The sequence below is a fragment of the Salvelinus alpinus genome, chromosome 20, assembly GCF_045679555.1.
Source record: "Salvelinus alpinus chromosome 20, SLU_Salpinus.1, whole genome shotgun sequence".
Taxonomy (NCBI): domain Eukaryota; kingdom Metazoa; phylum Chordata; class Actinopteri; order Salmoniformes; family Salmonidae; genus Salvelinus; species Salvelinus alpinus.
In genome coordinates this window covers 36,883,402-36,908,311 of record NC_092105.1, presented here as the reverse complement: position 1 = coordinate 36,908,311, position 24,910 = coordinate 36,883,402, and the positions used below count along the sequence as shown (strand labels likewise).

Here is a 24,910-nt window from a genome sequence, read left to right as displayed (position 1 = left end):
AATTAAACATCCTTCCACCCAATGAAGTTCCTATGTGAGAACTGCTAGAACAATCTAGTTGCCACAAGAGAAGGGCAACCAGTGAAAAACAAACACCATTGTAAATACAACCCATGTTTATTTATTTTCCCTTTTGTACATCGTTACAATGTCTTTATTCTTTTGGAACATCTGTAATGTTTACTGTTAATTTGTTATTATTTCACTTTTGTTAATTATCTATTTCACTTGCTTTTGTTTTCCATGCCAATAGAGACCTTAAATTGAAATTGAATTAATTGAGAGAGCGAGACAGGAAAGAGAGTTTCAAGAGTGATTTGTTAAGTTACACTGCCACCCTCTGGTCACCACTGTAAACTTGGTCACCACTCTGGTCACCACTGTAAACTTCATTTAGTCTTCCTTTAACATCAGTCTAATCAGAAGTAAAACAATCATTTTTTACACTCTGCCATAGCTAAAATGGTACAATAATAGCACAACAACTGCAGCATCAATGTATGTTAGTGAAGACTTGATTATAGGCTGGAAATAAATAAAAAGTTTGTTATTATACAGAACATTCTGGCTCCATCTCCTAGTCAGTAGGTAGACTGCAGTTTGAGATCCTCTATAAATCTTTCCAGATCCAGTCATATTCTTAAAAAAATATGTAATAAAAAACCAAAGGATGCAAAATTAGTGTCAAAAAAGGAGAAATGACTGATCATCTGCAGGATATGTAATGAATTTCACCTTTAACCATCTATTGGATTAATTTACATCACTCTTTCTCAGTTCCAAGAGGTTTTCCCCTGAGCTCGTATAGTCGTTGCCCTAGTTTGGATAGCCTGTCACGGTACTCAAGCCTCTGGTAGTTGATCTCTGGCACCCCTCTGAAGCCGAACAGTGCGCCCCACCAGGCAGCAGCGATCACGGCCGTGGAGTCGCTGTCCCCACCATGGAAGAAGCCATGATTGGCCAGCTCAACCCAGGAGTCGCCTGCTTTCAGGAGGGCATCGTAAGCTATCATGGGAGCATCATGCCCACTGGCGCCACCACAACCCTTGAAGCTCACCGCCCTATAGAAACTCTCCCTCTCCTTCACTCCGTAGGACTCTGGAAACTGAGGTTTGCTCTTTCCATCCAGAATGCCTCTCTTTTCTAAATAGGATTTCCACTGAATTCCAAAGTAGTCCCTGGAAAAATAAGATTAGTCTGAAGCAGATGAAACTTACACATCATTCTACTTTGTAAACCCAGGCAAAGATGTAGGAATTTAATTTGGCCTGTATTGTCGCAGCAAAATAATTCTGCAGCAACAGGAATTTATCATTTAGCCAATAATGTTGCGTGATCGGTGATTAGGCTATTAGCTGGTCAAATGACGCTACATAAAAAGTGGAATACTTTTAATATAACTGGGTGTTAGTGCAATTCTGTGAATTTACATAAACCACGAAGCTCACCTGCATTTCCTGCAGGGCAAGAACATTGTGTGAAGTGTGACCTGCATACAGTCAAACAGAGGAGGCTGTTGGGCAGAGATATAGGAGGACTGGCTTATTGTAATGGTTGGAATGGAGTGGTATCAAACATATCAAAGACATGGAAACCATGTGTTTGACACCGTTCCAGTCCGCCCACCGTTCCACTCTGCCCACCAGCCTCCTCTGCAGCCAACCACAACAAAGGCCTCACCAGTGCTCCATGTTCAGCTCCACACTATTGCCCGAATGCCTGACGTACTCCTTGGCTTTGTCCAGGACCTCCAGGAGTCTGTGTCCCCAGGCCTCCACGGGCAGGGTGCCCCTCACTGCGTAGGCCGTGAACAGGGCTGCAGCCAGGGCTCCCAGGTAGCCTGTGGGGTGGTGGTGGGTCAGACGCCCACTCTCCACACTTACTGCTATCAGCAGGTGCTCCTGCTCAGGGTCGGGGAACCGCAGGCCGATACACATGGCCCTCATGGCTGCCCCACACCCTCCGCCCCTCTTGTCGAAGGGAATCTTAATGTCCTCGTCAGTTCTCTGTCTGTGCTTTGCAACGCTGCTCATGCAGGTGAGGCCTACAGTGGAGACAGAGGGAGTATAATTATTGAATATCAACATGTGGGTTTAAATGTAACTAAATGTAATCTTCAAAATCCCCCAAAGTTATTATTTTTGATGATAGGGCCATAATCAATAACTAGTAATGTTGCATACTCCAAAAAATGTTAAAATCTCACATCTTTGGTAAAAAAAAATATAAATTGCTGAGGTCACGTTTGAGGACATACGCTCAACTGCACAGTACAAATATGATAAAAAACATGCAAGTATGAAATATTTATATGATGTATTTCCTATTCAACAAAACTGTATGAATAGGACTTCAAATCAAATTAGAAAATGACTATAAGATTTCACCTTCATTATAACTGTAAAATACATGTGGTTCAGTTGGTAGAGCATGGTGCTTGCAATGCGTGGGTTCGTTTCCCACAGGGGACCAGTATGAAAAAGTAACAAAATATGAAAATGTCTGCACTCTACTGTAAGTTGCTCTGGATAAGAGTGTCCGCTAAATGACAACAAATGTAAATGCTAAAATATTTGTATGTTTAGTGTTAGAGAAAATGTGCAGATTTTCTAAAGGTCTCTCTTGATCAAAACATCTGCTCTAGATTGGCTTCCAGAACTCATTAGGAACGGACCTTTCATCTCATGCTAATATACTACTATGTATATTAGCATACTACTAAGACATCCCAGCTTAAAGTGGTTTCAGATTTCACATCATACGACAGATAGGCTCAGAAAAAATACTACTATGTATGTGGGAACCAGGGCTATTACTCAATGCAAGCCAGATCTAAGGTGTCCACAGAACCGGTACCAGAACCACGTAGGTCCCCTATATTTACATCTAAGTTAAGTGTACCGTGTCCAACTGTGCAGAAATATTGCCATTTGCCACTCATGTTAACACAACATGACACACCTCATAAAGGAATATAAACTGTTACATACCTGCTCCTCTTTCATCCATGTCTGTCATGCTTACAATGTACTTCTCCACCAGGGCTCGATACAGCACAGGGAGGGACGCCCCTTTCCCCTTCCCTACCTTGACCAGAGCCTCAGCTGTAGCCAGGTGCATGACGGTGTCATCACTAACAGGGAAGTCTTTGGCATCCAGCTTCTCTAGACCTCCTCTCTTCTGAACTTCCTCATGTATGAACACTCCATCATTTTCAAATTCCCAGTGACCATGGTTGTAGCCCAGGGCATCTCCTGCTCCACTCAGGACCATGCTGGCCTTGTACCTCTGTTCCAGGGGGACCGTGTCTGACATGGTGAGATCTGGTGTTCAATTACTTCTGTAAGAGATTCCATTGGATCATTGACTAATTGACTAATATGTGACATTGAATGTCAATTAATATAAAATACAGAAAAAAGCTGTTGAAACGAGATATGAGGCTGTCAACCATAATGAGAGTAACTGAACCATCAATGATAAAAGACAAACATCACAGAATGTAGAGATATGAATGTATTGTGTAGAATTATCGAATGTCCCCAAGACGAGCTAGTGCAGTAAATTGATACCTTGTGCTGAGGGTTGATCGTAAAGACTTATATAGGCAGACCTTGAGTGTCGGTCCCCTTCATGCGATTGTTATGTTTCGATTGTGTAGAATCCAATCCCGCTCAGCTCCTTACAAGGAAACAATTCAACCACGACGAGCCATGAAAAGCACTTCCTAAAAAAAAAAAAAATGACAAACACTTCCTGGGCAGTGTTGCCAACTCCTCAGTAAGGAAAGTAGCTATTGGCTGTCCTAAAAGTCGCTAAATGACATCACCTAATTTGCATATTTGGCCATGTGATTGTAATTGTGATGGACGCTTTAGGAGAGAGGAATAACGTCGTGGGAGAGACAAAAAGTGAGTAAAAAACACCCTAAATATGTTTAGAACGACAAATGAACTTTCTTCTGTCGATTCTTGGTTTTTTTTATGTCACAATTCCAACCCTCCTCCTTTATCCGGGCTTGGGACCGCCAAAAGTGACCCCAAATTGACACTGGCGGAGTTACTTCGTTTTTTATTTTATTTTTGTTAATTTGGTTTGACTTTTAACCTTATGGTCCACTTATGAGCCTACAACAAGTCACAGTAAAACATTAACATTTTTTTTTTTTGGTATACAATCTAAATGGACCAAAAAGAGACAATAGAAAAACTGTCAATGGCAATGTGAGAAAATTATGGTAACTAGTCTGGCCCTAATTCAGGTGTAAAAATAATAGTAATGTAAGCCAGGGCGGGATCAGCCAGCTGCGGCTTTCCGCATGCGCGATTAATTTGCAGTCTGGACGCGGGTGGGTGAACATCTCCTGCTCTGACTGCAGCGCGAGGACTGGGCCGCTTGTGCTTTGGGACGCGGTGGGGCCCACGGCAGCATTCGCTGCTCGTTAAGAGTAAGAACGATACGTGCTTTCACGTCAGTCTCAAAGTCTCCAATAACACTAGAAAGTCGCTAGATTTGTCGCTAGTTGCTTTTTTGAAAAATTGTCGCTAGAGGGGTCTGAATACTCGCTAAATATAGCGACAAAATGGTTAAGTTGGCAACACTGGCGACTCTACGTCTTACAGGAACGCGCTCACCGGCCAAGCACACGCACTGTCGTGGATGCAAGGTCCGGTCACTTGTGACACCAATGTAATGAAACAGGGAGGGAGCAGGTCGAGGGTTCTAGCCCGAAGTCCAGCGCGCTATCGACTGTGCCGCAAAAGCATGCTCAAGCGGCAGTGTCGAAAACCGCGCATATAAACCCAGGGTCGTTACATTATGTATCTCGTATAAGGTCGTTGTGTAATGTGATATTGTACCCCCTAGCCCAATTGTCCTTGGTATATTATTTATATATACACACACACTTGTGTTCCCACATGTACTTCCTGTATTGAGTTGTTGTAAAAAAAAATATATATATATATATCAAGTCGTTACAGTCCCATTAGTTTTCTTTGCAGCCTCGTTTGAATGTCGCCGTTGCGCCATTTGTACGGAATGGAGTAACGCTTCGAACACACCGACTGTGTTATGCATCACTGAGGTGTGTATGCATCACTGATGCATAACATTTTGCGCAGCTAGGCAACTATACTTGTGCAGGTACCTTTTGAAGATGGTCGCATGCGGTTGGACACGGAGGAGAGAATCATTTTCGCAGTATCCTCAAAACCGTGTCTTTTTGACACAACTGCTGACAGCTACAGGGACATAAACACAAAAAAATGCTGCTCGTTGACAAGTGTCCACAATAGTAGGATTGCCAGGTCAGTTTAGTAGTGAGCTTGTGCTAGATGTGGCTAGTTAACCTAGCCAATGAGGTGTGTGTGTGTGAAAGAAAGTCAAATAAATTATGCTAGTTACTACCCCAGAACTTTACCAAACAATCATGTTTGAAAGAGTGAGTGTGTATGCTAGATTAATAGCAATGGTAGACACTACTGATAATTTGGTCAGATAATCGTGTGTGTGTGTACAGTAGGTGACCTGTCCATGATAGCTATAGTTATGCTAGGTAATGGTTTGGCTTATCATGTTCATGTCTATGTAGAAGAAGACTGTAGGAGGAAGTGGAGAGGACTCAGGGACAGGTATTAGAGAGAGAGAGAAGGGCAGAGAAAGAGAAGAGGCCAGCAGCCTTGGCGCTTCTGCCACATTTTATTTTCTGGATCCATTTATTGTGCCTAGGGCAACGAGTGGCAATTTTACAGGCAGACCCTCTACTACGTCATCCACAAGTGGTCGCCACCGGTGCATCAAGACCCTCAACGTCATCTACAAGTGCTACCATCGCCTCCACCGGTGCAGCGAGACCCTCTACAACGTCTACATCATCTACGAGTATGACCACCACCGGTGCAGCGAGACCCTCTACAATGTCTACATCATCTACGAGTATGACCACCACCGGTGCAGCGAGACCCTCTACAACGTCTACATCATCTACGAGTATGACCACCACCGGTGCAGCCATGGAAGATGATGAAATGGAGGAAGCACCTCTGGATCTAGGACCACCTGAGATTATTATGAACCTCACGGAAGTGTCCACTGAGGACCTCGTTGAACAGGATGTGGCCGTGGAGAGAAACAGAGAGAGAAACGAAGAGGAACAACGTCACACCAGGCGTCATCGGCGGTACCAGCCCCCAGATCCACTCAACTCATTTCAGCAGAGGCTCCTCCAAGCCGTCGAGAGGGATGCAGCCCAACCTGATGCTCACAGGAAGGAGGATGAGGAGACCTTCTTTGCCATGAGCCTGGTGCCAACACTGAAGAGGCTGCCTCAGCAAAGAAAAGCAGCCGTCAAGGTTAAAATGTATCGGCTGCTTTTCGAAGCCGAATTCAAATGTACGTTTTTTTAAATCCACTACACAGGTAGTGTTATAAGTGTTGTGACAGTGAAGTAAAGTAGGTCATTTTTTACAGTATAGTCATGTAGGTTAATTGGTATTTCAGATCAAAGTATTAATGATGCACATGCATAGCTGTTGTTTCTGGGTTAGAAAATATACTCAAACAACAGTTTGCTGTCTAAATATTTGCCTGTCACATTAATCTTTTGATCTGAAACACAAATGACATGAGTAAACAGCAAGTATTACCAACTTTACCACACTGTTCCTATATTTATGCCACTAACTACACTATACAAGCAGTATTTAGTTAACATAAATCTCACCTTTGTGAACGCTGTGTGTAACACATCCGGTGTCAGGATAAATAAAAAGCCAGGTCTGCTAACTTTAATTATGTTTAATTACCGCAAACAATGAATGGCAAATGCAATTTTCATATATACGGGTTCGCTGTATCAACGCGCAGGGTTAACAGGGAACTGGCAGGAAGTACGTAAACAGCTGCTCTTATACCGTGATGACGTAGTTTCAACGCGTCTGTTGGCCTATCACAGTAGAGGCTGGGCGTGGTTTAGACTTTGCCCCCCTCGGATTTGTCCAAGCCCCTTGGCGCGTTCCTTTTGTCCACATCTGGTTGCTGGGTAGATTAGATCCGTCTTGTGTCTGTCGATTCTACACTGAAACAGTTCCTAATATGGTATTGTCCAGTATTCTAAACTCCTGGTTGGTCTAGAGAGATGCACCCCTCCCCTCTCCAGACTGTCCACAGCTTTTATGGCCTGTGTTGGTCAGTCCTTACACACACCCCCCTCTGTATTGTTTGTGTGTGTGTGTGTAACAAAACAATATTCCTCTTCAACCAATATGCTAACAGCCTATAGTGCATAAACATAAATCCTAACACCTTTAATGGTGTCATATTATGTTAAGCTTGTATGTGTTGTTTCTCTTCCCTTTCAGAAATGGAGTCAATTTAGCCGACCAGCTCACAGGAAGAGGAGAGGAGTTGTCTGGGTGTTGTTTTGACCTCCCTCATTGTACTTTTCTTTTCACACACGTCAGTTCCGTTTAAATTCAGTCAATTCATAAAGTCATTTGTTTATAAAGTCTTACATGCTGACCAGACACGTCGCGTGCGTCGCAAAATAAATTTAGAAATCCATGTTATTCAATTATTGCACCCACACTGCTCGCACGCGCCAACGAGCATCTGCGACGCCAAGGGCTAAAATAGAAGTAATTCCTATTTCTGACGCAGATTGCGCTGCAAGTCCTGCCTCTCCCATCTCCTCATTGGTTTATAGAAGCAGGTACCCACGTGCCATCTCCTCATTGGTTATACCCACGTGGGTGATAGAAAGACGAACTGTTTTGCCAGTAGTCGTGGTAATACAATGAAAGTTTAGATGCGATCACCATATAATTTAAACGATGAAAAGGCCTGGAAGGAGGAGAGATGACAAGAAACGATTCGGGTTGGCCGTTTTATGTGTGGATTAATTGTCGGAGTAGAGATCCTTGTGCATTTCAGGTAAAATAACAACTCAATGTTTATATCCCAGGACAAATTAGCTAGCAACAGCAAGCTAGCTAAATACGACAAATTAACGTTAGCTAGCAATGGCAAGCTAACTAGCTAAATTACCATACATGTTTAATGCTTTTCGACCTGTCCCCAAATTAATGTCATTTGTTCAGAGTTTGTTTTGATATTTTAACCTGCGTGTCGTGATTGAGTTTGGTGTGGGGGGGGGCAAAATAGATTTATGCACGATAGCGCACGCGCGCAGCCGGTTTGGACAAGGTGTTAGGATAGCAGTCATTATTAGTGTTACATAGATTTCTGAATTGAAACTCATACACCGGAGAATTCACAGATGCTCTTGTTGGTCTCTTACGAGACTAAAGGTGAATATATTTCTTTCATTTAAAACCACTTGAAACCAGGGTGTTGAAACTGTTTGAAGTTATGTTCCATTAACTGGTCCATGACGTCCAGCGGCCATTTGTTTGTTTAGCTGTGTTATGGCTACACACTATTTTATTTTTCCCAGAGACACACACACACCTCTTCTCCACTCCTCTCTGTACCGCAGATCTCCAGTGCCCTGCCCTCTCTCTCTTTATGGCCATGTCTGAAGTTCCCCTACTACGTCTAGGCTTTATGAGTAGTCCCTGTATCGGTCTGCGGTTGTGCCAAAAATACTTGCTCTTGTTGTTCTCTTACAGGCTACACATTCATAATATTTTTTTTTTTTACACGCACATACACCTCTTTCAATAGTTCTATTTTTTTTTAAACATTTTTACAACACATACCTGTCATGTTCTTTCCTGTAGTTGAATACTTATTAAATTATGTTTTCATCGTCAGTTGTTTATTAATATCTCATTTAGACTTAATCTGCTTATTTCTTCCCTATACCTTTGCAGATCTAAGACAAGATGAAAGTAAAAACACATTCTCTTCCTAATTCGTTTTTTTCCACCTGTATTTTGTCAGACCAGTGAACATGGTGGTAAACTGTACTATTTGTAGGTTTCATTTTCCCTTTGTTATCATACTAACTTAACTGTATGTCGTATAACCTTAATTAGTGCTCCCGCTCACCTGATGTACCATGCCAGGTGTGTATAATACTGACGTTAATGCGAGAGGGAAGGGGTTAAGGTGTGGTCTTTACTCCCAAATTTCACTTAAATATAACTTCCAAATGAAGAGACAATGATACATAAAGTAATCTGGGGGAAAAATGCAACTTTATAGACAACGGTGAATAGTTCTTAAAATAACCTTTGTTAGGGGGCTCTTAAAAGAGCAGTTACACTCCACGGCATACTGCCATGGGACTTCACCTACTGGCGATGAGAAGTAGGTGGTCAGTTTCTCCCTCACCTGGAGTGCCTGTCTGGGGGCGTTGTTGGCACCTGCCCTGGTGACATCAGGTAGGTGACCATTTGGCGTGCCCATCTCCATCCGGAGCGGCTCCTGGAATGACCTCCGCAGGTAGTTATAGAGAACACATGTGGCTTTCACGCAGGCATCGACATTTGAGGGGCTGAGACCAAGCACTCTCCAATACATTCTCCACCGGGCTGCCAGAATCCCAAAGGCGCATTCAACAACTAACCTTGCCCTGGACAATCGTATGTTAAAGATCCTTACATGCTTTGGAAATGACAGCTGGCGTCCAGCGTAGGGCCTCATGAGGTTGGGTTTTAAAGGGAAGGCCTCATCGCCGACGAAGATGTGGGGAACAGGTCCCAGGTCTTCAGCTCCAGGGAGTGATGCAGGTGGTGGAATCTCCAGGGTGCCATCCTGACGTGCCTTGCCGACGGCAGAGGGTCCCGCCATCACTTCCCTTGCCGTAAGCACCAACATCGACAACACGGAAACAGTAGATGACATCTCCTACAGCCAGGAGTACAACTGAATATGTACCCTTGTAGTTGTAGAATTGTGAACCTGAGCACGGTGGAGCCTGGATTATTACATGTTTCCCGTCAATGGAGCCAAGACAGTTGGGGAAATTCCACCTCTCCAGGAACTTGGCAGCGATGGCCCTCCAGTCTTCCTCCTTGGGGATAGGCATGTATTCACCAACCAGACAGTCCCAAATGGCTTGTGCCACAGAGGGGACAATGCCTGCCACCGTGGACTGTCCAACTCAGAAGCTGAATCCAATGGTCCTGTAGGAGTCCCCTGTCGCCAAGAATCTAAAATATAATTCAAAATAATCATCAATATTGTGTGTAACTTGAATTCCACCCACATATTATATCTACTCGTATAGCTACCTCATTACTGTTTATTATGCTTTACTAATTATATTGTAATACTCATCAACCATCATTAACAATGCCTTGAAACAGTACAATTCAGTCTGACTATATCAATAAACTGTAGCCCAGGCCAACTCTACTCTTAGGAAGAATGGTACTATCTACTTAAAAGGGTTCTCCGGCTGTCTCCATAGGAGATCCCTTTTTGGTTCCAGGTAGTACCCTTTTGGTTCCAAGTAGAACCCTATTGGGTTCCATGTATAACATTTTCCCCAAAGGTTTATACCTGGAACCAAAAATAGTTATCCTATGGGGAAAGCAGAAGGACACTTTTGGAACCTTTTTCTCTGAGTATATGTCAGTCCAATAAGAATGTAATGAATGACTAACTGTCTTGAACAACAATGGGTCCTGGAGAAGACTAGCCTACCTTCATCAGGACAGAAGGCACCACAACTTTCTTTTCATTTGGTAACATTGCATAATTAAAAAAGGATTATAAACCAACTTTGGGAAAAATTATAGTTTTATGAACATTCTGTAAAAGTACATCTGATATCAAATAGGGACTATTAACTAGAGAGCCCTTTAGCTAGCTAGGTTGCACATAAAAACAATTTATCAATCAATTATGGTATCAAAGGCCTTAAAAATGTACTAGAACGTAGCTTACCGGAGACAAATCGCCAGGCGTTCAACTGGGCTGATGGACCCCCGGTAGTTGGTATCCATCCGGGCGATCCTGGCTCCAACCATCTGGAGCAGGTGATCGAACTGGCTTCCGTCCAGACGAAAGTAACTTCGGAATTCCTCTCCAAACATTCGAAGCTCTTGAATGAGACGGTGGAACTCCCCTGCCTGCTTACGGGACTTGAACCATCTCTGGACCCACACAGACCTGCGCTTTCGGCTGGGCTGGTCCCGGCACAACAGCGCGATCAAGACCACCTTCCACAACGTTGGTCTCATTGTTGAAAGAGCCTACGCTGCTATCTTGACTATTTATTATTGCGTTTCGCTCCAAAACTGAATTTGAGGGAAATTATATTATAGGCTCTCACAATTAATTTCTGGATGTCATCGAATAAATAATATACTTGGCAAATTAATAAAAATGTAAAGAAATTCTCCAGTCAAACTGGAGTTTTTATTATGTGTTTTTATTATGTAATCCCACTTTTTTTACTGGATATGTGTGCAACAAAAATTGCTACTTTCTGTCAAGTCCACGCATACAATTTGATGCATACGTTCGATTTCGTAATCTTAAACGTCAGTTGGTGTGTTCGAAGCGTCAAAGAATATTGTGTTGTCTTAACAGAATTAGAGCAGATTTTTTTAAACAAAGACATAACAAATTACAATATGCTACAATATGTCCGGGTTGGCGCCCCCTTGGGTTTGTGCCGTGGGGGAGATCTTCGTGGGCTATACTCGGCCTTGTCTCAGGATGGCTATTTATGAAAATAGGGTACTGAATTAATTTCCCTTTACTTACAGTTTATGAATGTAGAGGTCTGTTGAAAGTGGCTCTTCTCTTTCCTTGCTTTCTTTTCCTTGTGGTATTCTCGTTGAGTCGATGTTTGAATCTGAATAAACCAAGAGTATATATACCATGTTGTGACCAATGAGAGCGCAGCATTACGTGGTCAAAACGCAATCTTTTTAACGCCATATTCAGAAGTTCGATTTGACCGCGTAATGCTGCGTTCGCACAGGTGGAGAGACAAATTGAAGTAATAAAGGTGACAGAGGCACATTCAATACCGCATTGCACGCTCTTGCCTGCATCTAGCTGATCTGGGGTTTAATCTTAAATCCAAACAATTGCAAAATGTTTCAAGAGTTGGACAAATTCAGGTAGGTCCCGCCCCATTTCGTTCTGTTTAAGAAACTTTTTACCAAAGAATCATCAGAATGAATACACACCTGATCACCCACACACACACACACACACACAGTTCAATCTCATAGCAGCCACATAGAGCATTATCACTTTGCTTGTTGTAAAATTCCTTTTCGCATCTACAAGCTTTCCTTCTTTCACTTTTTACCTTCACTTGTGGACTTCAGTACAAAACAGCTGTCTGTGACTAGGCACAAAAACCTCTTCATGCCAAACCTTCACACCATAACCCCTAACCGCTACACAACCTACATCGTCACCATTTTAAGGTTATAGTAAAACAAAATTGAACCAACGCATTAGTACACCCACAATCCAATCCTAAGTGTACAATCATACATTAGTGTACAGCAAGTAGTTTAGCAGTTAAACCGGCGGGCCCTGGTGTCAATACATTTATAAAACCAAAACCTTACATTGACTTGGAAGAGTTGCAGTGTTGGATAGCCTTAGCCAGCTAGCTAACATTAATAGCATTCCTCTCTGTTTGAGTCAAGATATTTGGGTAGGTAGGCTAAATTAGCTGCATTAGCTAAGTAAAAGGTAGAATAAGAAGAAAAAAAATACAATGAAATATAGCTAGCTCGCTCTATCTATGCTGCTTCAACTATTGCCTTTCTGAGTCAACTACTCACTACACTTTATGCACTGCAGTGCTAGCTAACTGTAGCTTATGCTTTCAGTACTAAATCAATTATTGGCCCTTCTGAATGTGAATGTGCCCTTCTGCTGCTTTACAGCCAGTCCACAAGGATGGGAAGTTAACCTAAACCCCTCATATTTGTCAGGTATAGTTCACTTTTATTTTATATCACTCAAATATCCAATTAATGGTGGCCAATATTGAGTGATATCGTGAGCCTACCCCACCAATCTGAATTTACATGATCAATTGATGTTAACTTATCATGAAAGCATGCAGTTACTTCCTGTATGACTGATGATAGAGCTAAATGTGCGCAATTGTTTTGCACGGAACAATCAAACAATTGTCGTTCTGACTATCCTCTTGAAGAGGTGATGATATTACAACCTAATAGTTCAAATGAATTTAACAATCCCTTGAAAACGACATGCAGTTGTCAATGGTTTTTAGCATAGCTGGGAGTCTCCTTACCCCCCAGCAGGCAAATCGAACGCTCTGCACCGTATTGTGACATTTTATTGATAACGACCTATACAATATATGAATGTCCATGGCTTTAAGAAGAGTCCCCTTCTACCTCTTCTACTCTGTGGTTGCAGCCAAGCAAAGGAGCACAAGTTGCATTGTAGCAGCTCCCTCACTACACACGTTACGAAAATGGCTAGCATGTCAGAAAAACTATCGGGACCTAAGATGCGGATCGGGGGAGAGCAAAAAACATATTGCACATCTTTCATCCACTCACATTATGTGACCTACGACATCTTGGTCAGAGCCTACGACTATACAATTCACCAGTGATCCCAGGAGTTGCTTGTGGATCCCAAATTGTTTCAAAATCGCAGTTTAAAATGGTGTAATGTGTGGGCAGCTTATGTTGATTCGGCTGGCATACATTTGGAAAGGCTGATGGCTTCGAATACCAGGGTCATTTTCTTTGTGGAAACTTGAATTTTTTATCTCTGCATTGAGATGATATTACTCTGCTTGAAGTGTGTAAGTGCAGGGCAGAAAATTACAAATGGCATCCTACTCCTGTATCCAAACCATGATCTTAATGGATATTACAACCTTCCCAGAATGCTCTCTGGTAGGCCAGCCCATGTCAACAGAAGCCAGCTCCGTTCCCATGCAGCCCCTCTCTGACAAGACCCTGGTGAATCAGCTGATTGTCTGCCGCCGTGCCGCCCGTAAAACATTTACCATGTCAACATGGGGAAATAGACCACAGCCTGAATGGATGCCATCATCCCAGAGTCTCTTTGGCACAGCTTCCCTTTCAGCTACTACTGTATTTTTCTGTGCAATGGGATGGGAGGTTGATGAACTAGGGCCAGCTTTGATATCAACAGCAGTAACCTAGTGGCTACCCTCCCAAACATGAACCCTAACTCACCATATCAGTAATCTCTTTCTCTGTAGAAAGATGAGAATTGTATCTGTCACAGTTGGGACTCAACTACCTTCACCGGTTTTCCCATCCTCCAGCCTATTGGATTTGCAGATGGCACTCATTGTAAGAGCGAGGTAGTATCATTTATTAAAAGCCACTTAATGGGCTGTTTGGCTTTGTGCATAGGCCTACAGGCTCTCCATGTCATAGTGATGTCTGTTCTACTTTCTCAGATCATGTAATGCCATAACATCAACCCTCCACAACGTATACACTACTGCCATACATTGGGTAGCTTTTTCACACATCTTACCTCCTCTGCCTTGTCTCTGTTGAATGTACAATGTGCGAGTACACAAACTACGAGCACAATGTGTGAGTACACACACACGCACTCTACATCCTCCATCCTCCACCTTTCCATCAAAGCATTTCAATGCTTTTGTTGATACATGAAGCATGAAAGTGGGATTTCATTCAATCTTCCTATCCTCCATACATCCACTCTCCCTCTCTCCCAACCCCCAGAAAGCACTCTCATGCTCCACCTGAGGATTGAAGACAGGATGCTTCTCTTCAGTGATGCAAGCTGGGGATGTCTGCTACCATTATCCCCCATTACAGCTTATGGCGAGGTGTATCTACCATGACATAACCCAGGCTTTTATCTCCAACTGTCAGCCTCAGAATAATATCAACATGGACCTCTTTTAAAGTCAGCATGGGTGGGTGGTCCTGTGTGCCTGTCATAAGGTAGCAACCTAAGCATGTGTTTAAGTCTATGGATATCCATTCAGATGCAGAATTGTTGTTCCTCTTGTTCAATGTGTAAGAATGTATGATGTGTGTTGTTTAATGGTTGGGGTAAACATGGGTGGTAGTTGTCTTTGAATGAGGAAGCTCATGAAAATGGAGCCTATACGAATCTGGAGGGCTACACGCTAAACGTCCATAGTTACATCAGAAGTCATTTCAGTGTATTATAGATACGATCTCACTTGTATTAATTTCAACCTCAGCAGGTCCATTTCAACCCCAGCAAAAGTAGTGAATGATGAAAAAGATGGACATTAAAAGGCGCTTAGGCTAACATGGCAGCTTGAGAACTTCTTCAAAGAGCATTGGTTGAAAGAAATCTCAGGTATGCCTTATTGAATATCAGTAGACATTTCTGGAGATAAATGATGCACTGTACAGGGGGTTGTGTGCGTGTGTGTGTTGTGTTGTGTATCTGACAAGATAACTGCGTAAACTGGTTATAGATTACCAGGACCTACAACCTGCCACCCTATTATCAGTACTGAACATGATGTCTTTTTGCCCTCGAAATTCTAGTCATTGATATTCTCATTATCTTTTCCTCTTTATCTATTCATAAATTATAGCTTGTTGTAAACCTAGTGTTACTGGTTCTAAATGATGGATAACCTGTTGTGCTGGTACTGGTTCTAGATGGTGGAAAACCTGGTGTGTTTTATTAGTTATGGAGGAAGTACAGTAGTTACCAGAGCTACAAAAATGGTACTTGTAGCAGTGGTGTGAAGTAAAAGTAAAAGAATACCATAAAGTACTACTTTAGTACTTTAGTAAAGAATACCTTTTTGGAGTATTTGTACTTTGCTATTTATAGTTTTGACAACTTTTAGTTCACTACATTCCTTAAGTAATGTACGTTTTACTCCATACATTTCCCTGACACCCAAAAGCACTCGTTACATTTGAATGCTTTGCAGGACAGAAAAATTGTCAAATTCACATACTTTTCAAGAGTCCATCCTGGTCATCCCTACTGCCTCTTATCTGGCTGACTCACTAAACACACATGTTTCATTTGTAAAGGATGTCTGAGTGTTGGAGTGTGCCCCTTGATATACGTAAAAAAAAATATTAAAGAAATGGAGCAGTCTGGTTCTCTAATTTGAAATGATTTATTATTTTACTTTTACATTTGATAGTTAAGTATATTTGAGCAATTAGGCCTACATTTACTTCCAATACTTAAGTATATATAAAACCAAATACTTTTTTACTTTTACTCAAGTAGTATTTTACTGTATGACTTTCACTTTTACTTGAGTCATTTTCTATTAAGGTATCTTTACTTTTCCTCGTGACAATTGGCTAGTTTTTCCAGCACTGGCCATTGGTTTGTACCATGGCACACCGTTCAATGTGACCTAGTTCCATTCATTTAATTCATGAATGTTTAATATCTTGTCTTTGCATCACAACGATACCATGTTTAGACATGATGAGCTGCAACATAGCATGAAATTTGCACAAGTCAATGTAGTAACTGGAGTGTAGACTAAAACGATTTAACCACACCTTGTGCTGTACTCTAAAGACTTGGGCTGACCGAAACTAACAAAAAAACATGTACAAGCACAGTCCAAATATTTGGGGTAAGTCTCACTCCCACACAAAGAAAAACCTTAAAAACTAAATGCTTGGTGAAATGAATAAATCACGTAAGAAAATGCTAGTTTTTATTACTCTCATTGGAAATTGTAGGATTTACTCCAAAAGCACTCAATGATTGCAGGTTCTTGAAATGAAACTTTAATGAATCTTTAAGAGGTCTTATCAAAAGCAGGAGGAGCGGAGGTAACTAAAAGGAGATGGATTATTACTGACAGCACATCTGCTGGGTCTCCTCTAAGACTCCAGGTTGGAAAAAAAACTCTTCCTCCCTCTAACTCCTGCTGCAGGATGAAACACACCTGGGAGTATGTGTGTGTGCGCTCGTTGGTACGTCCGTGCGTGCGTGTGTGCGAGAGAGAGGGGGTGGTGCAATGTTTCTGCAGTGACTGGCACACCGAGGAATAGTGATAAACAGTCGTACCTGGGGGGAGTGTGAGTGTTAGCATGAGAGTGTGTTTTTGCTGCTTTGACTGATGTTACATGGCACGGTGGTTGACTTTGGAGTGTGTATGCATGCGTGTGTGTTCTGCTGTGGCTGTGAAAATACAGATGGTATTAAACCATCCATATATTTCAGTTGTGAACTAGAGCTGACCCTAACCTCTGATCCTGGCTAGTGTAAATAGTGTGATTTTAGCTGATTTTAATAACCTCTGGAGAAGATGGCGATAATTTGATGCAGGGGTTTTGTGTCAGAGTCTGCTATCTAGTGGACAAATATTCAAATGTATTTGGGGTTCTGTTCTTTGAACATTCACGTTTCAGTGAAGTGATGAAGTGCTAAAACATTACTGCCTTCATAAATGTATGAAGTTATTACCACCCAACCTAATGTCACATTGCTGATCTCCACCATAAACCTGAAGCATAATGTACTAAAACCCTTACAATTTCACCCTGATAAGGCAGTGATAATGAGTTGTGAACTAAAACGATTTCGTTATTAAGAGCTCCTCGTGACTTCAGGAGGAGAGGAATGTGTGTGTGTGTGCGAGGGGGATGAAGAGAAGAAAGTGTGTGTGTGTGTATGTGCGTGTATGTGTGTGTGTTTGTTTAGAAGTCCTCACAAGCATAGTAAAACAAGGAAAATTCGGACAAGTGTGGACATTTTGCCGGTCCCCACGAGGAAGAATACTATTTTAGGCTTAGGGGTTAGGTTCAGGGTTATAGTTAGGGTTAAAATTAAGGTTAGAGTTAGGGGTTAGGGTTAGAATTAGGGTTGGGGAAAATATAATTGTGGATGGGAATCAATTATTTGGTTCCCACAAGGATAGCGGTACAAAACGGTGTGTGTGTGCGCATGTGCACATATGTCTGCTGTGAGAAAGGGAAATGGGGGGCGAGGACTGAAGAGGGAAAAGATAGGGAGAGAGAGAGAAAAGAGTGAGGCCCCCTCCCCTCCAGTCATCAATCAGAGTGAGCACTCCTCTGTTGCTACTTCATTAGATTATATAAAACAAGACCTGTGGAGGACAGAGAAATTCTGATGAAATGATAAAGTGGCTAACGAGGATCCCTTTAACATTAATATACATCTGGGTTCATAGCAACTCTGCTAATGGCAATTAACAATCACTTCCATATTCCCATATGTTCACAATGAAATAAATCAAACATCAATTGCTGAAATTGAATATGAGTAGGCTATTTTATGTTTTTATTAGGGTCAAGTGGAGCATTAATTTGTATAGCCTATGCCCTTTCATGCCCTCTGCTAATTTTTTACATTTCAGACCCAACCAGGAACATATGGGATGGGGCAGCTATCAGATACAGTATGTGCATGAGTTCTGTTCTGTTAAGTAAGGGGCTTCTCTCTGTGTATTTATGGAATGAAGACTACTAGAATACAACAGGATTACAGTTGGTTTTCTGGGGCTTTTTATGGTCAGAGTGAATGACGATACCAATGTTTTTCAAACTGTTTTTGACAGTTTCATGTATTCTAAACCTATCAGTTCTAAATGTGAAAAATCGAATAAAAGTTTATTGGTCAAGTACACCAGTTATCAGTTACTAACTCCTAACAATGCAGTAAAATGTCAAACACGTACACAAATAATCAATTGAAAAAACAGAAAGAGCAACAAGAAATCAAGAAATGTCGGAACAAATCCAATTTAACAAGCCAAATAGCACTGTAATAGCAATCCACATGCAATCAAAACACGTCTACACCGAATGAATTTACACAGGATATTCTAGGAATGATATGTACAGTAGTAGATATATTAGCGTGAGCTTTGTCAAGAATCCTGTATATAAATAAATGTGTGGTGTGTGTGTATAACCAGTGTAACTAAAATGCACTGTACAGTAGTATAAACATTAGAATAAGCTTTGTCGAGAATACAGTATACACAGCGCATTCAGAAAGTATTCAGACCCCTTGACTTGTTCCACATTTTGTTACGTTACAGCCTAATTCTAAAATGTATTTTTGTTTAAGTCCCCTCAGCAATCTACACACAATACAACCATAATGACAAAGTGGAAAAATGTTTTAATAAATTTGCAATAAGTTTGCAAATTTATAAAAAATAAAACCTAGAAAAATACCTTATTTACATAAGTATTCATACCATTTGCAATGAGACTCGAAATTGAGCTCAGGTGCATCGTGTTTCCATTGATCATCCTTTAGATGTTTAAACAACTTGATTGGAGTCCACCTGTGGTAAATTCAATTGATTGGACATGATTTAGAAAGGCACACATGTCTATATAAGGTCTCACAGTTGACAGAGCATGTCAGAGCAAAAACCAAGCCATGAGGTCAAAGGAATTGTCTGTAGAGCTCTGAGACAGGATTGTGTCGAGGCACAGATCTGGGGAATGGTACCAAAACATTTCTGCAGCATTGAAGGTCCCCAAGAACACAGTGGCCTCCATCATTCTTAAATGGAAGAAGTTTGGAACCACCAAGACTCCTGGATCTGGCCGCCAAACAAAACTTAGCAACCAGGGGACAAATGCCTTAGTCAGGGAGGTGACCAAGAACCCAATGGTCACTCTGACATGGCTCCAGAGTTCCTCTGTGGAGATGGGAGAATCTTCCAGAAGGACAACCATCTCTGCAGTACTCCACCAATCAGGCCTTCATGGTAGAGTGGTCAGACGGAAGACTCCTCAGTAAAATGTACATGACAGCCCGCATGGAGTTTGCCAAAAGGCACCTAAAGGACTCTCAGACCATGAGAAACAAGATTATTAATATTCAAAACAAAATACTTTCAGACTTTTACTCAAGTAGTATTTTACTGGGGTACTTTCACTTTTACTTGGGTAACTTTGTATTAAGGTATCTATAATTTTACTCATAAAATAGCATGCGCTTGGGTTAGACAACAAGCGTTTAAGCGGCAAAGCATACTTCTATTTATTTACGGTCTGTTGTTTCTGGGCTTCGACAGAAGGTGGCGTCGTCCTCCGTGTATTGACTTCTTTCAAAAAACCTCTTTACCCTTATGAAAATGTTGCATTATAATCTCAGGAGAGAATTCTGAAATTGTTAAACCTATACAAATGCTCTCTACTGAATATAGGTCAGTTATAGTTAATCGTTTAATTGTGCATGTATTTAGGATATTAGGCATATTACTAGAACCAGTTCAATTGTTTTTACGTTATAATAATGTTATGCACATAAAGTGACATCGACATAGTCATTCGTAGCCAATACCTACAATAAGGTGCTCATTCTCAATATTAAAACACCTACTTATGTATTAACTAATAGCATTCTAATTGATCAATAGCTTGCACAGCTGCATAGGCGTATGCTTTAATCCACAGGCCTATTGGTGAATCGAATCAAATTAGAAATACGCAAAGGGGTAGGCTATTTATTACGCATATACATTTCTTGCTATATGGATTTCGATATGCATGTCAAAGGAATTTTATGAAACCATAGCAACGTGCATGTGGCCATAGCAACGTGCATGTGGCCACAATAATAAAAAGAAATGTGCACTTTGTTTGGCATGGCCCGAATGGGTGGAGCGTATGTTATGGTAGGCAGGCTACTGCGCTGTTTTGCTTTCTGCTTCCTCATCAGTGTGTATGCTGCGGCCGCAGTGGTAGTAGTCCGACCGCATGTGCCGTCACGTAGCCTACCATAGAGCTCATAACGTCAACCCAAATTCATAGCTGCAATAATTGTAATTTTGTTTATGGACGCAGTGTAGCCATTTCTCGCGATAATTTGGACTCATCCACGAAACGCAGGTGGATTTATTTGTTTTAAATTCCCGGAACGGAGGGTCGTTTTTTGGACAGGCAACGTGCCTATAGAGGAGACGTGGGGACGGGAGACAAGTGCGCAGTGCTCACGGAGAAAACAGTAGAGAGAGACAGGAAGCAATGTGTTTGTTGTAACCCACCAGGATCGTCCTTTATCTGTGTGGGGAGTTCGACAGTTGCAAAATGAAATGAATGTTAACTGGAGTGTGGAGAAAAATTCTAATGAACCCGGCGCTGCGTCCTACTGAGGAGGACACTGTTCCCCAAAGCTTCTGAGGGGGAAACGAGGATGAACCATCCAAAGCGCACGTCGGGCCTGTAAACACATTGACTTTACGTTTGTTGATAGGCTATCATTGCTGTGGATTCATCGAGGAGCCTATTGAACATTTAAACGCTGTTTTAGGTCATCACATAGGTTCTGTAGAGAAGCTAGACGTTCCTTTCACCTGCTATTGAAAATGGGCAACAGTTTCTCCAACATATCTGCTTTCCAATCCCTTCACATTGTGATGCTGGGGTTGGATTCGGCTGGCAAAACGACTGTTCTTTATCGTCTGAAATTCAACGAATTCGTAAACACCGTGCCAACAATTGGATTCAACACTGAGAAAATCAAACTCAGTAATGGTACGGCAAAGGGGATCAGCTGTCACTTCTGGGACGTCGGAGGCCAGGAGAAGCTCCGACCCCTATGGAAATCCTACAGTTGGTGCACGGACGGCATCATCTATGTGGTGGACTCCGTAGACGTCGATCGGTTGGAGGAGGCTAAAACGGAACTGCATAAAGTTACCAAATTCGCGGAGAACCAGGGGACACCGCTGCTGGTGATAGCCAACAAGCAGGACCTGCCCAAATCTCTTCCAGTCGCGGACATTGAAAAACAGCTGGCTCTCCACGAGCTCACCCCATCCACCACATACCACGTCCAACCTTGCTGCGCCATAATTGGCGAGGGACTCCACGAGGGTATGGACAAATTATATGAGATGATAGTAAAGCGGAGAAAGTCTTTAAAGCAAAAGAAGAAACGATAACGACCGCCTATGGGTCGTAGCCTATGGATCGTTCATTAACCTAAACCTAGGCAACATTACTGTATCTAAATGCTGTTTGGGTATGCCAATGTTGCCCTAAAATGACATTTACTTTGCGGTGATTGTTGTATTTCCTTTCATTGGGTTGTAAAAGTTGCTGACGCTGTGAATCCTATAGCTGAATGATGCTTTTGCACGCAAGAGGGTGATCCTATTGGTGCAAGATATTTACTAAGGTTAACCAAAACAAACTTGATATTACTTTTATCATAGGAACAAAAGCATTGATAAATGAATGCGGGCTGGCCCGTCATTTGCTGCTTTACCATGGACTATAAATCTGTAGCTCAACATGTTATTTTGAAGAAGCATCCCATACAGTATAGACCTATACTGTGATGGACTATGGACATTCTGACGGAATGCTTCTTTGGACAGCAAGTTTTACTTTGCACGTTAAGTGGATGTGGGTCACAATGAAATGGACCCTGTTCATTCAGAGAGAAGAAATAAACTGAAACCAAGATATCTGTGTTATGAAAGTCACACCTCAGTCTCTGTATGGGTTTATTAATGCAGAAGTTAACAAGGCTTTGGAGCGTTGAAGTTTACTATGCGTGGTGGACTGAGGATAACATTGTCTGCAACGTGGTCCACTACTTTGCGCTTTTAATTTCCTAACAAAATAGTAGAGTACTACACTGTATAGCAAAAAAACAGGCTGTGTATGTACCAAAAAGCCAAAATTGAATAATTTTTTGAATATTAAAATATATGCAAAATGCATTGTGACTGATTACTTTTATTTCCATGATGTGATATAGGAATGTCAATGTAATCTACAGTAAGAGGATAATGTCAACAGCTGGCCAAGATGATGGTGGTCAACAGGAGATGTATTTTAAACCTGGTGAACTATTGACCTGAACACATGGACTGGTTTGTCTCTACGTCTCTCCTGAGAGACCCTCACATTTCAAAGGTGTGTATCAGGGAGGGAAGAGGAAGACAGGAGGGTTGGTCACAGTCTATCAATGAACTAATGGGAATCTATTCAATGTTGTCACTTGATCTCCCAAAATGTCTCTATTTAACGCATGCTCATACCCATCGTGGTTTGTGAGTTGGTGTTAGAATGTAGAGGTTTTGGATAGGCCTACCCATTGGTGTTGGATGTGTGTATGTATGTATGTATTGACCATGGCACTGCCATATTCTGACCATTAACACTATGAAAATAGTTTTCTTAGTCATGACTCATGAGGATGGGGATAGTAACCAGCGGTTCTTACTACAGTATATTCCCTCACTCAAAGGCCGTGTGGTGTTTTTCCATAAGTTGACCCGACTTGCGTGAAGTACAGAGGGAGAGAGTGTGTGTGCATGTCCTTTTGATGTTATTTAGTCTTCAATGTAGATACATTATATATTACTTCATTCAGATTTATTTTTTTCCTTGACCCTGTCTGATAGCACATGGAAAACAATTATCCCTGGTGTGTGTGTACTGTAGATATGTGGCTATGTGACTGTGCCAACACAACGAATCTTGTGACTGCATGTTTTCTCAGCTGCATTATGTCCTGCAGGGGTGATAAAACACATATTGTTTGGGTTGTCCCTGCATAGTATATGTAGATCAGTGTGTGTGTGTGTGTGTGTGTTCAGCAGCCTATATAAACACTGTATGATGTATGCATGCACACGTATTTGTCTGTGTCTGTGTGTGTGTAGAGAAATACAGGAAATGTACTAAAAAAACAAATATCTCTGCCGTCAAGAAGGGGTCCACCAAATCTTGCTTAGGACCCCCAAAAAGCTAGGGCCGGCCCTGGTTAAGTACACACTATTAGTATGGACACTGGTAAGGGACAATTATCTGTTGAACTAGATGTGGTGTGATGTTTGAATGCTAAGTTATTTTTCTGAGCTGGACTGTTGTAGTTTTAACTTGCCGTTGACCAACTGAAGACTAAATGGTGTTTAGATTGGTGGTAATCACTAACATTAGTTTGTAATATTCGGTAAACTGCTGGGTTGACTCAGGTAATGAATGTAGACAAAGACAATGGATAGATTGAATGCACACACACGCACTCACACACACACCACCATGCACAACCACACGGCCTCCTCAATTAAAATACTAATGTGCTGGTGCAGGCAGAACAGCCAGCGAAACTGACAGAGGCTGAGAACACTTTGGGTGAAATTAGCATTTGGAGCAAACAGGCACAGCAAAGGGGGATGGGGAGGGGTGAGAAGGGGTGAGGTGGCCGGGATACAGCCAGCTGGGTGTTTAAGCAAACATCATCTGTCAAGGCCCAGCGACCACTAGTCTTCTCACCAGTTAATTTGTCCATGACTTTTTCAGGTCTGACAGATAGCTGCTGAGTCACACGGTACGAATGGTCATGCAGGCAGCACCATCTCTCTCTCTCTCTCTCTCTCTCTCTCTCTCTCTCTCTCTCTCTCTCTCTCTCTCTCTCTCTCTCTCTCTCTCTCTCTCTCTCTGTTTCTCCACCCCTTTCTTCCCCCATCTATCTCTCTCTCTGTCTCTCTCTCTCTCTCTCTCTGTTTCTCCACCCCTTTCTTCCCCCCATCTCTCTCTCTCTCCACCATCTCTTTCCCCCCTCACCATCTCTCTCTCAATTTCATTTTAAGGGGCTTTAGTAGCATGGGAAACATATGTGTACATTGCCAAAGCAAGTGAAATAGATAATAAACAAAAGTGAAATAAATATTTAAAAAATGTACAGTGAACTCACAAAAGTTCCAAAAGAATAAAGACATTTCAAATGTCATATTATGTCTATGTACAGTGTTGTAATGATATGCAAATAGTTCAAGTACAAAAGGGAAAATAAATAAACATAAATATAGGTTGAATTTACAATGGTGTTTGTTCTTCACTGGTTGCCCTTTTCTTGTGGCAACAGGTCACACATCTTACTGCTGTGATTGCACACTCTGGTATTTCACCCAATAGATATGGGAGTTTATCAAAATTGGATTTGTTTTTGATTTCTTTGTGGGTCTGTGTAATCTGAGGGAAATATGTGTCTCTAATAT

General features: G+C 41.8%; 3 protein-coding genes across 5 annotated transcripts; 2 read left to right on the top strand and 1 right to left on the bottom strand.

The window, feature by feature from the left end:
* Window positions 1-98: 98 nt before the first annotated feature.
* Window positions 99-11,790, bottom strand: LOC139546778 (ADP-ribosylhydrolase ARH1-like). 2 transcript variants are annotated; one of them, XM_071355550.1, is made up of 5 exons: window positions 11,683-11,735; window positions 3,573-3,727; window positions 2,991-3,340; window positions 1,681-2,044; window positions 99-1,178 (listed from the first exon to the last, which is right to left on the bottom strand). In XM_071355550.1, the coding sequence occupies exons 3-5, from the start codon at window positions 3,313-3,315 to the stop codon at window positions 764-766; spliced, it is 1,104 nt and encodes a 367-aa protein (XP_071211651.1). In that variant the 5' UTR covers window positions 3,316-3,340; window positions 3,573-3,727; window positions 11,683-11,735; the 3' UTR covers window positions 99-763. The 2 variants fall into 2 exon arrangements, with proteins under 2 accessions (XP_071211651.1, XP_071211652.1); XM_071355551.1 differs by lacking the exon at window positions 3,573-3,727 and having other exon boundaries at window positions 11,683-11,790.
* Window positions 3,847-8,774, top strand: LOC139546783 (coiled-coil domain-containing protein 80-like). 2 transcript variants are annotated; one of them, XM_071355562.1, is made up of 3 exons: window positions 3,847-3,911; window positions 5,731-6,393; window positions 7,362-8,774. In XM_071355562.1, coding segments are annotated over exons 1-3 (711 nt in total). In that variant the 5' UTR covers window positions 3,847-3,865; the 3' UTR covers window positions 7,364-8,774. The 2 variants fall into 2 exon arrangements, with proteins under 2 accessions (XP_071211663.1, XP_071211662.1); XM_071355561.1 differs by lacking the exon at window positions 7,362-8,774 and having other exon boundaries at window positions 5,731-6,725.
* Window positions 11,791-20,609: 8,819 nt separating the features above from the next.
* LOC139546785 (ADP-ribosylation factor-like protein 4C) lies at window positions 20,610-22,622 on the top strand. The gene has a single exon (XM_071355565.1). The coding sequence runs from the start codon at window positions 21,260-21,262 to the stop codon at window positions 21,836-21,838; it is 579 nt and encodes a 192-aa protein (XP_071211666.1). The 5' UTR covers window positions 20,610-21,259; the 3' UTR covers window positions 21,839-22,622.
* The last annotated feature ends 2,288 nt before the right edge of the window (window positions 22,623-24,910 follow it).